At 51.2% G+C, this 17618-nt stretch overlaps 1 protein-coding gene across 6 annotated transcripts in view; it reads right to left on the bottom strand.

Moving 5' to 3' along the window:
* NIPSNAP1 (nipsnap homolog 1) overlaps nt 1-17618 on the bottom strand; it is a 52980-nt gene that overhangs the window by 10949 nt on the left and 24413 nt on the right. For 2 of the 6 annotated variants that reach the window (XM_084819390.1, XM_084819388.1), the window contains exons 5-10: nt 15158-15228; nt 12947-13087; nt 8596-8627; nt 7129-7223; nt 6761-6844; nt 4173-5969 (exon numbers count right to left, since the gene is read on the bottom strand). In XM_084819390.1, the coding sequence (XP_084675516.1) occupies nt 5905-5969; nt 6761-6844; nt 7129-7223; nt 8596-8627; nt 12947-13087; nt 15158-15228 (488 nt within the window). In that variant the 3' untranslated portion in view covers nt 4173-5904. Of the gene's footprint in view, nt 1-4123; nt 5970-6760; nt 6845-7128; nt 7224-8595; nt 8628-12946; nt 13088-15157; nt 15229-17618 lie in introns of those variants that run through there. The other 4 variants (XM_084819385.1, XM_084819386.1, XM_084819387.1 and 1 more) reach the window with 4 other exon arrangements.

Below are 17618 nucleotides of genomic sequence, written 5' to 3'. Positions count from 1 at the left end.
CCCATGCTCCTGACTTGCAAGGCTGTACTGGCCCCAGGCCTGATACCAAGTCACCTGTAGTTTTAGAGGGGCCTAGAGATCCATACTGCTTGGCTTAGGTTCATTATTAGTGCAATTCCCTTGCTGGTGGGCCTCTGAGCATGTGAGATGAGTCAAAGGTCGATAGCGCAGCCTCAGCACGTTCCATGCTAACGAAGGCTAGTATCTTATCAGGGCCTAGGATGTGCCTGAGAAGTGAGGCTCTGTTTACAGGTGGCTGTGCTGGGAAAGTTCTGGTTGTTTTCCTTCTGAACAAGCGCTGTTAGCCTATGCTGGGAAAGCTGCAGATGAACGGTAATTAACACTTGCTGCTGTTGTGCTGCCTCACTGCTACATGTATGGTATAAGACCCATTGTACCCCTTGGCTCTGGGTTCAGAGAAGCTGTCTGATCCAACCATTGGGTATGCCTTTGTGCTGTAATTACTCAATAAAGGCTCCTTGTAAGCAAACCTGGGTCTAGCTTATCACTTCTGTGGCACCTAGGGATGTCGGAGAATTTCTCCACGAATCTCCGGGAGGCTGAATGCCAACGCATTCGGCGCCCCGAAATTGGTGGGGAAATTCTCCGACACCCCCCCAGGATGGGACTTACCTCGTGTGAATGTCCCTCGCGGCAGCGGGTCCCGGCAGTGTTTCGGCGGCCGGTCTTCTGACTGGCTGCCGCCGCCGCCATTTCTCAGTAAAGTGTAAAAAAACTAACAAACACGTGATAGGCTACGTAACGATTTATGTAGCCTATCACGGCTAGATTTTCAAAGTCAGCCGTGATAGGCTATGTAAATCTTTATGTAGCCTATCACGGCTGACTTTGGGGGGGAAAAAAAAAGCGTGTATGCAAATGGCGGTGCCCATGGGCGTCGCCATTTGCGTACGCGCTTCCCCCCCCCCCCCCCCCCAGTCAGCAGTGATATCTGGGCCAGAGCGAGAGGCCGGTGAACAAGCAGGTTGCAATGGAGGAAGAGGAAGCCCAGGGGGCTCTTGCTAGTGGGCCCCCCCGCTGGGGTGTGGGACTTCAGAAGGTGCCTGACCAGGCCTACCCTAGATACTCCAATTTGTGTAAATCTCACTTCCACAAGCCCCCCCCCCCCCCCGCAATATAGGGAAGATAATACTGAGCTACCTTATAAGCTTCTGGAAAGGAGGATGAGAAGAGGGATGGGTGTGAAGTGCTTTGAACACATCAAAGCAGCACAGCAACCTTCCCCAACCTGATGCCCTCCAGATTTTTGGACCACAATTCCCATCGTCCCCAGCCAGTATGGCCCAACCACACCTCCCTTTCAACCCCATTTTTGCTGCCTGTCCCTCAAGCACGTTTGTTCAGTCACTCCTTCCCCCAGCCGGAAGATTCTCCAGCTAGAACTGCCTCCCCAAACCAGTCGCCCTCCAGATGTGTTGGGTTGGCCTGCAACGCTCATCATTCTGAGTAAGTATGGCCAATTGGTCTATGCCATATTTATGCATTGTTTCCATTAATATCCCACCTTCCTTCCATTCAGACATAGGGGAGTTCCCAGGCACTGACCAGATCCAGACCTGCTTAGCTTCAGCAGAGTGGCTGCCGTTGGACCACAGACCCTCCCCAAACCAAATGACATCCCTTCTCCTGTATGAGCCTGTCGGGCAGCTGCAGTGGTCACAATTTGATAGCGCCCTTCAAGTACTTGAAAGGTGGTCGCAGAGAGGAAGGCCAGGATCTCTTCTCCATCATCCCAGAGTGCAGGACACGGAATAATGGGCTCAAGTGACAGGAAGCCAGATTCTGGCTGAACATCAGGAGAAACTTCCTGACTGCTAGAGCAATACGACAATGGAACCACTTACCTAGGTGGTTCCTAGGGAGGTGGGGGGCTCTCCTATCCTGGAGGCATTCAAGACGAGGCTGGACAGCCATCTGTCAGGGATGCTCTGACTTGGATTCCTGCATTGAGCAGGGGGTTGGACTCAATGGCCTTGTAGGCCCCTTCCAACCCTATTCTATGATTCTATGAAGGGACCACCGCTTGTCCTGCTGGAAATGCAACATGGGGGGAAAAGCACACTCTGGCTTCTGCCAGGAGACCAAGGACTGCTAGGGTGTGTGTGCGTATGGCAGGAGACCCACCAGTCCACATCAGATGTGACTGCCAAGGTTACAGACCTTCAAGAGTCGGGACCTGAATTTGCTTCATTTCCTTTCTTCTCCATTCTTCTTTCCTGTCACATCTATTCAATTGTAAGTTCGAGGGCAGGAACTGTCTGAGCTTTTAATCTTCCTACAGCACTTAAGACAACTTTCAATGCTTTATAAGTGAATTAATAATTAATTAAGAATAAAATTAATGATAATAACAATCATCATCATCATCATCCAGGTGGTGCCCCTCTTTTGCAGAGCTTTATGGGAAGAAGGCCTTTTCTGCTGTTGCACCTCACTAGTGGATCTCCCTCCCTAAGGGTATTGTCTTGGCACCGTCTTTCATTCTTCTTCTAGGTGTTGGGCAAAAACTGTTGACCCAAATTTTGGGTGATTATTTTCTCTTTTCACTGTAGTGCTTTTATTTTATTGTTGAGTGGCTGTTATTTTTTATAGTCTAACTTTGCTGATACAGCTTGCTCAAAATTGTGTATCTTTATCTATTTATGTAACCTGGTGAATTAATAAGAGCTGCTTGAGATTGGTTTTTATCTGCTGTATATGTATTTGCTATTGTAGTGGTTAATGTATTGAGTTTTTTTAAGCTGCTTTCAGTATTACGGTTGGCAGAGCAGCAAGCTAGAACATTTTTTTAAAAATTATTTTTAACATGTTAATCTTGCCTTTCGAATTAACCCCCACCCACCCCCCGAATGTGGTTTACAACAATAATTAAAACAGCAAGAGCAAACAATACCCTGGGCCCTGTTCGCACATAATGCTAAGCCACTGTGGGTTAAGAACGTAAGAGCAGCCCTGCTGGATCAGACCAAGGGTCCATCTACTCCAGTATTCTGTTCACACAGCGGCCAACCAGCTGTCATCCAGGAACCCACAAGCAGGGCATGAGTGCAACAGCACCCACCCACCCATGTTCCACAGCATCTGGTATACATAGGCTCACTGCCTCTGGTACTGGAGGTAGCACACAGCCATCAAGACTAGTAGCCATGGATAGCCTTCTCCTCCAGGAATTTGGCCAACCCCTTTTTTTAAAGCCATCCAAGTTGGTGGCCATCACGACATCCTGTGGTAGCGAGTTCCCTAATCTAACTCTGCGCTGTGTGAAGAAGTCCTCCCTTTGATCTGTCCGGAATCTCCCACCGATCAGCTTCACAGGATGACCCCGCAGGGTTCTAGTATTCTGAGAGGGAGAAAAATGTCTCCCTGTCCACATTCAAACAATCCATGCTGGGTTCAGACACAGCAAGCCATGGGAAACAGGGATGCCTGTGGGCGTCAAGGAAAAACGGCACCCCGTGTGTCTGGCACAACACGACAGGCCCTGTGGCTAAATTAAGCCATGGTGGGCTGTCGTGCCGTGTGAGCCGGGTCACTGTAAAAACAGCGGAAAGCAGCCACTGAAAGAAGCTATACAGTGCAACACAGTGTATACCAGGGGTGGGGAACCACAGGCCCAAGCTGGCCCTCTGGGGTTTCCCAAATGGCTACACATGGTGTCCCCTGAGCTTTTAGTCGTTTTCCAGCTTGTGCACAATCGTGGCAGTTTTGTCCTCTTCCCTCCCCATACCTTTTTCCGTCTGTGTCGTGTGTTTTTAGATTGTAATCCTGTGTTCTTGTTATACTGATGGACTGTAAGTTGTTCTGGGAGCTTTTTTTGCTACAGAGCAAGATAAAAATAATTTAAATAAATAATACATCAAGAAACATGCATCAGGGCTGCAGTCCTACTTACACACAGGCATATAGATAGGTCTCTCTCTCTCTCTCATGATTCAATCAATATTCCAAACTTGAAATTGGCTTACCTGTCCTTACCACCACCTGTGCCAGGAACTCTGGGAAGTGTAGTTCTGCAAGGAAGCAAAGGACGAGGCAAAACCCATACAGAGCTACAGATTCCCAACTTTCCACGCAGCATAGATGGGTCGTAGTCCCTGCAAGTACTTGGAGCAGAGGTATTTTACTCTGACCTCACAAATACAATACACATTCTCACATACACAAATGTTAGTTTATTAAATACTGAATTACGTATGCAGCTAAGCAGTTTACATGGTCCCTCAAAAGGAGAACAATTTTTTTTTAATTAACAAGCATATTCTTATTATATCACCCAACATCTCGTGCTTGTCAAGAGAAAAGAGGATGACATTGTCTCTCTTGCTTGCTTCGCACGTAGGACCTTAGGATGAAACCCTTTAGGTATTTCAGGGGGTGGGGGGAAGAGACAGGCAAGCAGGCACAGACTGTTTATCTACCAGCCTTTCCCAATCTGGTGACCTCCAGATGTTTTGGAGGACAAAGCCCATTATCCCTGACCATGCTGGCCATGGCTGATGGGAACTGTAGTCCAAACATCTGACAGGTTGGGGAAGGCTGCCTTATACATTCATAACACTGTATCCTTTTATGCGTCCTTCCTGAAAAGGAGATTTGGAGATGACATTCAAGCAGAGGACAATCTTTGTGGTGATTAAAAATGGCATCTGGTTCCAAAAATTATGGGGGAGGTAGGGAGAGAGAACAGCTTCACCCCAGGTTGCACCTTTTGCATTTTAACAGTGCCTGCTTTAGGACTAATGCTCAGATGGGCCAATTGCCCTGGCTGGGTGGCAGCCACTCGGCCAGCCATGCTCCTGGAGTTAGCATCTATGGATGTTACCGTAGGAAGAGAGAAGATGCCCTGGAAGGGACTTACAGCCAGCTCTGCAAAGCACATAGACTCATACAGAAGCACCAAGCTTCCCCAGAATGCAGGTTCAGATGTCTATACAGATTTGCCAGGGGCTGTGTGGGAAAGAGACTGAAGTCACATCAAACAGGCAGCAAAGACATAGGGAGGGGTACGGAATGGCTAAGCAGCCTCGACTTCCCAAACTGCCCCTCTGATTTTACAACCTGCCGGGCACACAAGCCTTCTGTCATCTTTGCCCCAGGGTAGGTCAACAGATCATTCTGGATGCTGGACTTGGTACAGCCTTTTGAGGCTTGGTATAGCTGGCCAATTGGACCCAAAGCCCTTAATGGACAGCATGGCAATTCAAAGCATCTCAGCTCAGCTTACCCACCTTAGGAAAGAGAAGAAGATGCTATTGCCGGGGAGAGCTTTGCATCATACGGACCACGAGCACCAAGATCCCACAGCAAGGGAACGGAAGCTGGTGGCAGGCACACCATGCTCTCAACAGAGCTGTGCTGGACTGCTACAGCAAAGAGAAACATGCTTCAAGAGAGCCAACGTGAGAGCATCCCAGTCAAGGGGCCAGGGAGAATTCACCCTCAAGGATCAGAAAACGTGGCAGGAGAACTGGGTGCAAAAATAATAAAAAAACCAATATTCCAGTGCTTGTAAGGCGCTTCCAGCCTCCAGAGAACCGCCGGCCTGCAGCCAACCAGGTCAGGTCCCACGTCAAAGGCAGTGCATCAGATACGTTCGGTTTGTACATTTCGTCTAGAGCATGTCTTGGGGCAAGGAAGAAGGCCTGTCTCAGGCTCTGTTCGGAGTCAAACCCAAGCCAAGCAGGAAGCCTTTCCCAGCCAGGCAAGAAGGAGAGACGGCGATGAACAAATCTATGGTCCCTAACCAACGCAGCACGAGAAAAGAGAAAGGAGGGGGATGGAGAGAAATGGGGAGGGGGGAGGAATACGGCAAGACGTGTTCCTTCCAGTGCAATTACCGAGGCTGGTGCTGAGAGGGGGGCCACGGTGACCACGGAGTCAGCATCACTGCAGCGGGGAGATCTTCAAGGGGATCATGATCCGAGATTCCATGTTCCGAACCAGAGGCACTGCAAACACAGAAGGAAGCTCACGGAGTCGCTCAGCAAGGAAGTGCAACGGAGAGCCCTCCTTCTTGCCACCCTCCACCCCAACCACGACACGTTCGCCTCGTGGACAAGGAGCGCCCCCCACATCCTCGTCAGGGAACCCTTATAAGCAGAGACTTCTCCAAGGGCGGTTCGCCCTTCCGAGCCAAGGAGAGCATCGTTCTTCCCTTTGTCCTTTTGTCTTACTACGCAGCATCGTTCTAAGGGTGTCTCTGGCCAGGTGGCCTTCCTGGTTGCATGACTAATGTTTTAAATTCAAGAGACGTATTTGGAAGACACAGGGATGAAATGGGCAGCCCCCTGGGGGAAGAGGGGAGCATGCCTTCTCCCTGCAGAGGATGACTGAAAAAACAGCTCAGTGTTGTTCTCCCAATCCCAGGGGGTTCAGGAGCACTCAGCCCTTCCCCAAGGCAGGGGAACTTGGAAGGTTGCAGGCAAAGAGTAGGCTGAGACCAGAGTAGTCGTAGAAGTCGTGGCAGAACAGGGCTCAAATGTGGTCTGGTGGAGAGGAGGAGGTGCACAACCTATAGCAGCCTTTCCCACAAGCTGGCACTCCTCAGATGTGCTGGACCACAATTCCCATCACAACCAGCCACTGGCTGCGGTTGATGGGGCCAACATATCCAGAGGGAGCCAGTTTTGGAGAAGGCTGATCTGCACTGTCACAGGAAAAGGAGTGGGGAGGAGACGACGACAAGGGGGGAGGAGACTCAGAGGAAGTCCTAACCCAGCAGCCATGCGAGACGCCTCACCTGTGTAGTAAACGTTCTCGTCCCAGCCCCGCTTCCTCCAGGCTGCGTTCCTTGTTTCCTCTCGAGACTGCAGGTCTCTGTAGGCTAGAAGGAGGCGAGCGTATCACAGGGGCGCTTATCAAACACGGACAAAAGGGCAAGACGGCTTCATGCACTGCACTGCTATGGGACGGGCCATCCCTGCTGCCTTGGACGGGTGTTCCGCCCCTCCCCGCTCCCCAAACCTGGTGCCTTCCAGATAAGTGGGGCAGCAGAGAGAGATCTGTGGGTGCTTGCCAATAAACGGACAGAGGCAAGGGGACTGTCAAAAGTCAGAACACAGAAGACCAGTGCAATGGGACAGAGCCTGTAGCAAGGAAGATGCCTACCCCACAAATGGTGCACGATGTACAGCTCCCCAATTTGGGAGAAGAAGCCCCCCACCGCTTCCTGGTTCTCCTGGCGATATTTAATGGCCCGCGCCCTGTTGGAATTGAGGGAGAGAATAATCAGCAAAGAGGTGAGAATCAGTATTTTTGGCTGTTTCTGTGCTGCCGGGACACAGCACATGACTCGCCCGAGGCTACCCAAATCACTCACGGCAGAGCAAGCCTTTGAACCTGCCTCCTATCCACTAGGTACACTGGCTCAGACCAGAAAGAACGTGGCTGCCTTGGAGTGTCCATTGTACGTTGCCAAGCTGTCAAAAACGGCTGCTGTGCACTAGGGACGCAGAAGTGCCTCCCGCCAAATGTCACCATGTCCAGCAGCTGTTTTGACACCTGTAGATGATGCACAGGACCAGCTCTAAGCGGCAGAAGCATAAGGAAAAACGAGCTGGCGGGGACATCTCCAGCGCACACACGTGCGTGCTGTTCACAACTTCCATGCCGTGGAGGGGCCGTGGCTCAGTGGTAGAGCAGCTGCTTGGCATGCGGAAGGTCCCAGTTTGATCCCCGGCATCTCCAGGTAGGGCAGGAAAAACCCCTGCCTGAAACCCCGGAGAGCCGCTGCCAGTCAGTGTCGACAATACTAGGCTAGATGGACCAAGGGTCTGACCCACTATAAGGCAGCTTCCCAAGTTCCTAACCAGGTTCATGGTTTGGATCGGGGTCTTTTCCAAAGCTGAGTGCACACTCGTGGCACACCCATTTATGTGGATGCCCCTATGTGACTATACCTGGAGATGGCATCTCTGCTCTCACTGGTCGACGAACTTAAGGCCTCTCACCATCGGCTCATTCCTATCTCTTGCCAAGGTACCTTTGCTTGGCTTTATGTGGGCCTGGCTACAGCCACTGTGGCTTTTAAAAAAGCCCCAAAGACTCATTTATTCCAGTCTGCATTTGGTGCTTAAATGCCATTGGCCGCTGCTACTCGTGTGTGTGTGTGTGTGTGTATTTACTTGTAACTGTATGTTTTTGTAATATTGTGAGCTGATCTAGGGCAGCATTCGCCAGTCTGGTGAATTCCAGATGTTTTGGACTTCAACTCCCATCAGCCCCATGTCGTTGGTCAAGAATTCTGGGAGTTGTAGTCCAAAACACTGGGAGGGCACCAGATTGGGGAGGGCTGATTTAAGGCAGCCCCTTTGTTTGGGCAGGTGAGCTATCGAAACAAGGAAACGATATCCAGTTACCGAAGGGCTGAGCTCAATGCTGGCTTCAGGATTGGTTTCTTTGGGTCTGAGAACTGAGAAGTGGAAGAAAACCTGCTGCCTAAGTTGGTCTTCTACTACGCAGGCAGGGAAGGCTACTGTCTCCTTCAGAGTCTATGAGGTGATCCGTCGGCTCCCCCCTTAAACTGATCTTTTGGGTGAAGGCACATCAAAGGGACCTGAGAAACGTGCTGCTTACCAGTTATTCCCCCACTCGATCATTGTTCCGGGCTGAAAGCAAAAAGGAAGAGCTGGAGCTGTGATGCAGTCACACATCAAAACTTTATCACTTCAAAACTGTAAGGCCCCAGGTCTGCAAGCCAGCTAACAGTAGTTTCGAGAGGCTTAGAGATCCATAATGCTCTCTGCTTTGGTTCATTAGTAGTTGCAATTTCCTTGCAGGTGGGCCTCTCGGCTTGTAAGATGGGTCTTTGTACTGTTGCTGGCTTTTATCTCGGTTCCTACTTCACTTTTATTCTGTTTTAATCTTACGGTTTTTATATTACGTTTTACTATGTTTATTTTTTTATTATTGTATTATTAAATTTATTAATCGCCCATCTGGCTGGTCACCCAGCCACTCTGGGCGATGTACAACATACAATAAAACAGTTTAAAACAATAAAATTCTACAATAAAAACATTTTCTAAAATACCCTAAGCCACCCCAAATGCCTGCCTGAACAACCACGTTTTTAATGCACGACGGAAGCTCATTAAAGAGGGGGCATGACGGAGTTCCCTAGGGAGGGAGTTCCACAGAGTGGGGGCCACCACAGAAAAGGCCCTCTCCCTCGTCCCCACCAGTCTAGCTGTCCTGGCTGATGGGACAGAGAGAAGGCCATCCGAGGCTGATCTTGTTAAGCGGCCTGTCTGGTGCTGCTGGAGACGCTCCTTAAGATAGGCTGGGCCGGAACCATATAGGGTTTTAAAGGTCAAAACCAACACCTTGAATTTGGCCCGGAAAACAATTGGTAACCAGTGCAACTCCTTCAGCACTGGAGCGATGTGATCTCGCCGGCGGCTGCCTTTAATCAGGCGAGCCGCCGCGTTGTACCAGCTGCAGCTTCCGAACCATCTTCAGGGGTAACCCCACGTAGAGCACATTACAGTAGTCTAAACGAGAGGAGACCAGGGCATGTACTACCGATGGGAGCAGATGGTCGGGAAGGAAGGGGCGCAGCCGCCATATCAGATGGAGTTGATACAGCGCTGTCTGGCTCACAGCTGACACCTGAGCCTCCATGGACAGCTGGGAGTCCAAAATGACCCCCAGGCTGCGCATCTGGTCTTTCAAGGGTAGCCGTACCCCATTCAACACCAGGTCAACATCCCCCAGCCTCCTCTTGTCTCCCACCAAAAGTACATCGGTCTTGTCAGGGTTCAGCTTCAGCTTATTCCTCCCCATCCAGCCACTCACCGTCTCCAGACATTTGGACAGGGATTCTACGGCCAACCTTGGTGAAGATTTGAATGAGAGGTAGAGCTGCATGTCATCCGCATATTAATGACACTGCACCCCAAACCTCCTGATGATAGCCCCCAGCGGCTTCACATAGATGTTAAATAGCATCAGGGAGAGGATGGAACCCTGTGGCACCCCACAAGTGAGTGGCCACGGGTCCGAAACGTCCTCTCCCAGTGCTACCCTCTGGTACCTGCCGGAGAGGAAGGACCGGAACCACCGCGATACGGTGTCCCCAATGCCCAACCCCTCCAGGCGGTCCAGGAGGATACCGTGGTCAACGGTATCAAAAGCCGCTGAGAGGTCGAGGAGAACAAGGAAGGAGCATTCACCCCTATCCAGAGCCCTCCTCATATCATCTACCAAGGCCGTTTCTGTCCCATGCCCAAGCCTGAAGCCCGACTGAAATGGGTCTAGATAATCAGTTTCTTCCAAGTGTGCCTTCAACTGCACCGCCACCACCCGCTCAATCACCTTGCCCCAAAATGGCAGATTTGAGACTGGGCGAAAGTTGTTCAGAACTTGAGGATCCAAGGAGGGCTTCTTTAAGAGTGGTCTTATCACTGCCTCCTTGAGGGCTGATGGCATCACTCCCTCCTCAAGGGAGGCGTTCATCACCGCCCTGATCCCCTCACCCAGTCTCTCTCTGCAGCCCCTAATGAGCCACGATGGGCAAGGATCAAGTAAGCAGGTGGTCGGCCTTACAGATGAAAGCACCTTGTCCACTTCATCAGGAGGAAGAAGCTGGAACCGATCCCACAAAACCGGTTTGCCACAGGCCGCCTCTTGCTCACTAACTGTATCCACAGCGTGCAGAGTAACACACCTAATCTGATCAATTTTATCTGCAAAGTGCCTTGCCAAGGCCTCACAGGCCTTAGAATGCTCCAGTGGTTCCGGAGCCACAGGACCGACCAGGCTCCGGACCGCTTGGAACAGCCTCCTGGGACAGCACTCTGCAGACGCGATAGAGGCAGCATAATATTCCTTTTTTGCTGCCTTCACCGCCACGTGATAGGCTGAAGATACAGCTCTAGCCCGTGTCTGATCGTCTTTGGAGCGAGACTTCCGCCACCGGCGCTCTAGCCGTCTCACCTCCTGTTTCAGAGCTCGTAACCGCGGATTGAACCATGGTGCAGTCTGAGCCCTGTTTAGGGGGAGAGGGCGTTTCGGAGCCACCTGATCTAATGCCCCAGTGATTGTGGCATCCCAGCCACCCACCAGGGTCTCGACCGAGTGGCCGTTGGTGTGCCCCAGAGAATCCCCAAGCGCGTTCAGGAATCCATTTGGATCCATAAGATGCCTGGGGCAGACCATTTTAATGGGTCCTCCACCCCTGCGGAGGGGTTGTGGAACCGAGAAGTCCAACGTCACCAGATAGTGATCTGACCATGACAAGGGGGTGGTGGATATACCCCTGACTTCCAGATCACTCCCCGCTTCTCCAGAAACAAACACAAGGTCTAGTGCATGACCGGCTACATGGGTGGGCCGAGTTAGAATATGGTGCAGCTCCCAGGAGGCCATGGTCTCCATGAAGTCCCGAGGTGCTCCTGTGAGGATGGCCTCCGAATGTACGTTGAAGTCCCCCAACACCAATAAGTTTGGGGACTGTACACGCACATCAGAGACCACCTCAAGCACCTCAGCCAGGGAGCCAGTCATGCAGCGGGGTGGACGGTACACGAGCAGAATCCCCAGACTGCCCTTCGGGCCCAACCTCCAGTACATGCACTCAGCAACCCTGGTCTCCCGGAGAGGGGGTCTGGTGAAGACCAAGGACTCTCGGTAGATAACAGCCACTCCCCCTCCCCGATCCCCAGCCCTCGGCTGCTGTGCATACGAAAATCCGGCTGGACACATGGCTGCAAGGGTTGGAGCACCAGCCTCGGCCAGCCAGGTCTCCGTAATACATGCCAGGTCTGCACCCTCATCCAGGATCATGTCATGGATGAGGGAGGTTTTCTGGGTAACAGACCTGGCATTGCAGAGCAGCAAACGAAGGCCAGAAGATGGGGTCACGCCTCCCCCAGCCATCCTTTGGCTCTGGACAGGCCCGGAGCAGGGGACAGATACTACACATCTCTCCCTTGTTCCCCTTACCTGGCATGGCCTGCCCCTAGCGCTCCGCCAGCGCCTGCCGCCCAGCCTCGGTATGTTCTGGCCCCCAACACTCCCCGCAATGCCTCCATCAGGTGGACACATGCCCCCTCGCTCCCGCCTATCAGGCAGGCTACCCACCCCTAAAAACACAACAAAATCCCCCGGAAAAAAAAATTAAAAATCCCCTTAAAAATAATGCCAGGCAGGAGTCCACAGGGAAGGCTTGGTGGTGGTGGCGGCGGAGGCAGCAGCAGCAGGCCCAGCAGCAGCAGCAGCAGGCACGCCTCTTCCCCGGTGGTGGTGGTGGTGGCTTCTCCTGCAGGCCCTGGCTCTCCCAGGCCACCTCAGTCAGCCAGCTTATGTAGCCCCTCCAGGGAGGGGCAGGTGGCCAGCTTATGAGCCAGGGCCTGCAGGAGAAGCTACCACCACCACCACCGGGGAAGAGGCGTGCCTGCTGCTGCCGGGCCTGCTGCTGCTGCCGCCGGGCCTGCTGCTGCTGCCGCCACCGCTGCCGCCACTACCACCAGGCCTTCCCTGGAGACTTCTGCCTGGCAGACCGCCAGTCCCTGCAGGACCAGGCCCCCAGGTACCGAGCCAGCTGTGCTGCTCCACCTGCCCCTCCCTGAAGGGGCTACATAAGCTGGCTGGCTTATGTCATTGTAATTTATGGTTTTCAGTGTTGTTTTGTGAACCGCCCAGAAAGCTTTGGCTAATGGGGGTTATAGAAGCATAATAAAGAAAGAATGAAAAAACTAAAAATTGAAAAGTGGATTTTTTTCCCACTGCACATCACAGCTCACCATCCAGAGAGGCTGGGAATGCAAATGCATCTTCCTCCATCTTCGCTATGACTGGCAGAAACTTCATAATCTTCCTGATCTCCTTTTTCAATTGCTGCACCAGAACCACTGGACAAGCTTCCTTCATTCCTACACACACTATTCTCCCCCGCAGCCGGCCCGATGCAACCCAATCCCCTCACCTTAAGCTTGTACGTTCTCAGCTCGTAGATGTTGGGCCCAGCCCGTGGCAACGGCTCATTCCAAAAACTGAATTCCAGGAGAAGCTGATTCCTTCGGGAAAGCAGCATCTGACTCCTCTCCTTCCGGAATTCCAGGTACGCCTGTAGAAGGAAAGAGCAAAAGGGCAATTAGCTTTTGGAGGGGTATGTGGCCCAGGGAAGTGGGCCAGCAGATGAGGAAGTCTCACAGGCAGGGCTCTTGGGTTTTCCCTACATCTGCAAATGCATTGTGTAAACACAGAATTTGGCTGTGCTATCCTTTAAGCGAGTTCCTAGCCCTTATTGATGTGAAGGTGCATTAACGGCACCCAATGAAAACTCAAAATCCTGAGCAGGGAGCAGGAGGCTGAGCAGTATATTCCCTTGGCTGGGATGGACTCCAGTGCTCTGCAAATCCCAAAGTTCCTTCCCAAAGTTGGTCAAAAAGAAATCAAGTACTTAACATGAGCATGCCCTTACATGCACCCTGGGGTCCTCCGGATGTTTTGGCCTACAACTCCCATCAGGCCCAGCCACCACAGCCAATGGCGAGGGATGATGGGAGTTGAAGGCCAAAACATCTGGAAGGCCACAAGATGCCCACCCCGTCTCACAATTGTACAGAATATTTGGGGCCTCTGCTGCTTTTAAATACTTCCTACAGCTTTTTGCATGCTTGATGGTGTTTTAAAATCCCTTTCATATTCATCCTCCCACAAGCTGCCACAGAATTATGTCTATCCTGCAATTCCATACCAATGCAGGGCAATGAAGCTCCCTGAGCCTTAAGGTCAGCACCAAAGGCCACGCTCTCTGGCCTGTCATTAGTAAATATTTGATCAGCACATACACAGGACGGGGTCTTTTCGAATGTGGCACCACAGCTGTGGAATGTTTCCCCAGGGAAGTCCAACAAGCACCCTCTGTTCCCATTTAGAGATGGGCATGAAAACTTGATGATGATGAAGGAAGGCATTTTATACTTGAGCTTTGCTGTTTCAAAGCAGGTTTTTGCTGGTTTCATGTGGTTTCTGTTCACTCTATATTTTTAAGCATGTTCTTAAAACATGTTTCACTGCATTTTATTTTTCCATACGCCACACTGAAAAAGGTTTGAAAAGTGGGATGCCAATAATAAACAAATGCATAATAATATTTATGTTAACATTTCTATACTGCCCTCTTCAATTTGAATATTCCCAGGGCAAAAATAAATACATGAATCAAGTCCCAAGTTCGGTAGGGGCTGCGGAATTCAGTATCTCAGATTTCATTTTAAAGAAAAGGTGCACGTTTCTTCCCTCATGAGAAGGAAGCTTTGGAAGCCTGCTGTGGCCAATGCCTCATGAAGTCACAGGCTACGAAGAGGGATTGGGGTTGAGTAGGATTTTGGGTAGTCAGGGGATCAAGTCTGTACCCAAAGTGGGCAAAAGTGGGCTAGGAATTGCTGCAGAATAGCCAGAACATAAATACAGGTAAGTTAATATGTTTAAGGGTTTTCAGTTGCATTACTTAATTGCAATATGTCTTAGTGAGCAACTGGATGGACTGTTGCCTGTATGCCTTTCCTTTTAGCTTGACAAGCGAAGGAACTAGAGACTTTTTTTTTAAAAAAATGGAAGGTGAATATTACAGGACGAGGCCTGGAACATCCTTGAAGGGGCTAGGTCCAGACAGCAGCCCCCTGCTCCCATGGCTACTGCTGTAGCAATGGGAGGCAGAAAATGTGACACCTTTCAAATGCCTCCCGAAAACACATCTGTTCACCCAGGCTTTCCCTGAGCGGTAAGTAAATTAATTATGCTGCTCCATTTTACTGCTCCTTGATTTTTTTTTTTTTTACTGTAGCTGGAAGTGTTTTTAGTGCTGTGTTTTTAATATTGTATTTTAATACTGTGAACCACTGCGAGATTTTATTATATTCAGCGCTATATAAATGCCACAAATGCAATGCAGCTCTGCAAAGAGCGGAGCAGCACACCTATGCAGGAGAAGAGAGATCAGCCCAGGGCGCTCCACCGACAGTGAAGGGGCTTGAACCCAGGCCTCAGAGGCACAACCCAGGATGCTAGACGACACTGCCACTTACTGCAGAGACTGAGAGGCACTGCCTAGCCAAAAACGGCCTGGGAGCGCTGCAACTGGTTCGTCCCCCAGAGACGTTCAGAGAAGAGGAGCGACCAGGCGACGTACCTGGTTCTGTTTCAGCTTGTTCATGCAGTCCACGAGGGCTGGGTAACCGCCACTGAATCGCCAGAGGTGCACTACGGCAAGAAGAGGGAGACCTCAGATCCTCGCAAAGGCAAACGAAAGAAGAGGCAACGCAACCCATATCTGTAAGCCCGACTTGGCTGAACAGCTTAGCTCCACGTCATGTTGCCTTAAAATTTTTGACCCTTTTAATGCTCTATAACCACTCCAGATGACAGTTTATTTTACTTTATTCAGCACTGAAGGGTGGGGATTGATACGGGGTGCAAGAAATCTATTTATTTATTTATTACATTTCTATAGCCTTGTGTGGCACAGAGTGGTAGGCGGCAGTATTGCAACTGAAACTCTCCCCACGATCTGAATTCAATCCCAGCGGGTCCCAGGTAGCCGGCTCAGGTTGACTCAGCCTTCCATCCTTCCGAGGTCGCTAAAATGAGTACCCAGCTTGCTGGGGGAAAGGTAGTCACGGCTGGGGAAGGCAATGGCAAACCACCCCGCTACAGTCTGCCATGGAAACGCCAGCGCAAGCAGCCTCCCTCTAGGGGTCAGTAAGGACCTGGTGCTTGCACAGGAGGAACCTTTCCTTTCCTATACCACCCAATGGCAGAAGCTCTCTGGGTGGTTCACAAACATGAACACAAGCATATAAGGAGAGCCCGGCTGGATCAGACCCAGGGTCCATCTAGTCCAGCATTCTGTTCACACAGTGGCCGACCAGCTGCCCACAGGAAGCCCACAAGCAGGACGTGCGCACAACAGCACCCTCCTGCCCATGTTCCCCAGCAACTGGTGTACAGAGGCTCACTGCCTCTTGTACTGGAGGTAGCACAGAGCCATCAGGACGAGTAGCCCTTGATAGCCTTCTCCTCTATGAATTTGTCCAGACCCCCTTTAAAGCCATCCAGATGGGTGGCCATCCATCACTACGCCTTGTGGTAGCTAATTCCATAGTTTGACTCTGCACTCTGTGAAGCCCTTATTTTTATCTGTCCTGAATCTCTCACCAATCAGCATCATGGGATGACCCATGAGCGGCCACTGGACCTCCTGACATTTCCCACCCCTGCCTTCAAATGCTACATAGGGACAGCTCAAGATAGCGCGTGGCGCCTGGAGCAGGAAATCTGCCATGGTGGTAAAGCATTTATATCTATACAACTGTGTGTATAGATGCAATTTGTGGCTGTCCAGATTATTTTTGGCCTACAACTCCTATTGGCCCTAGGCAGCATAATCAATGGTGAGGGATGATGGGGGTTGTAGGCCAAAACAGCTGGAGGGTCACATATTGCCCACCCCTGGCACAGAGGGTTCCCTGGCAGTCTCCCATCCAGGCACTGACCAGGCCCAGATCTGCTTAGCTTCAGCACAGCCACTGCTTCTGATGCCTTCACACCATCCAGGCCATGGAGCCGACTGCCCGTGCAGCAGCAGCCCATTAGAGATGCGCCCACTATCCAGCACTGCCTCCGCTTCTCATTTGCCATAAACATACATACTACTTCACCCTGAGCAACAGAACAGGAGACTTAACAATGTATTATCAAGTCCTAAATTCAAGGATCAAATCCCCCGGGATTGCGGACTCTGGCCTCATCCATCTGGTAAAGAGGCTGTCCCCCTCCCACCCAGGAAGGACATCATGGCAAGGGGGCACCCCACATGGCCCCATACATTGGCCAGAGAAGGAACAGCCGCAAGGAGCTTGTTTCACCCTCCCCTGTGAGAAAGAACTTTGAAACCAAGAACTGGTGCCTGAGTTTTGCTGTTTTCCTCCTCCCTCTGGATCCCTTTTCCTTTTGTGTCGTGGCTTTTAGATTGTAAGCCTGCGGGCAGGCACTCTCTCATCATTATTCTTTGTAAACTGTTCTGGGAGCTTTTTGGGGGGCTGAAGAGCAGAGTAAAAACACTAGAAATAATTAAGGATCGGGTTTCCTAACCCTAACAATCCACATGCGGCAGATACCAGTGCAGTGGTGTTGGCTACGGGGCTGGCTTTACCCTGGAGTTCCACCGGGGGCGCTGCTGGGGCAGGAAGTAGATAAGTACCTGTCACCGCCTTGGTCCTTTTGCAGCATTCTTAGCTCCGTTTCACCGTCCGGAAAGGCAGTACAGAACATTCTCATTCCATCCCACCTAATTCTACAACCATCAGTCAACTCCACAAGCGCTGACACGCATCCGTACAAGGAATTAAGCCAGTGGCTTTACTGCAGAGCTGCCGTGGTAGGAGTCTGCCTTTTACCAAGGATGACACAGTCCGTGGAAGTGCTGTGCCGGAGGCAGGACGTGGCTCCGTGTCCTCTTTCCCAGCAACCAGGTGCCCCTGGCAGAAGACAGGCAGGGGAGAAAGGGGACAGCCTTTCCCTGTTTGTCCACAGTCTCTGGTACTTGGAGATATACTGCTCCTGTGCCTGGAGGTTTAGTTTTATTTATTTAT

Source organism: Heloderma suspectum, chromosome 13 (assembly GCF_057233095.1).
Source record: "Heloderma suspectum isolate Gila_16-S chromosome 13, 16-S_ref, whole genome shotgun sequence".
Taxonomy (NCBI): domain Eukaryota; kingdom Metazoa; phylum Chordata; class Lepidosauria; order Squamata; family Helodermatidae; genus Heloderma; species Heloderma suspectum.
The sequence above is the reverse complement of the archived record's forward strand: the minus strand, read 5'-3'. Positions and strand labels throughout refer to the sequence as shown.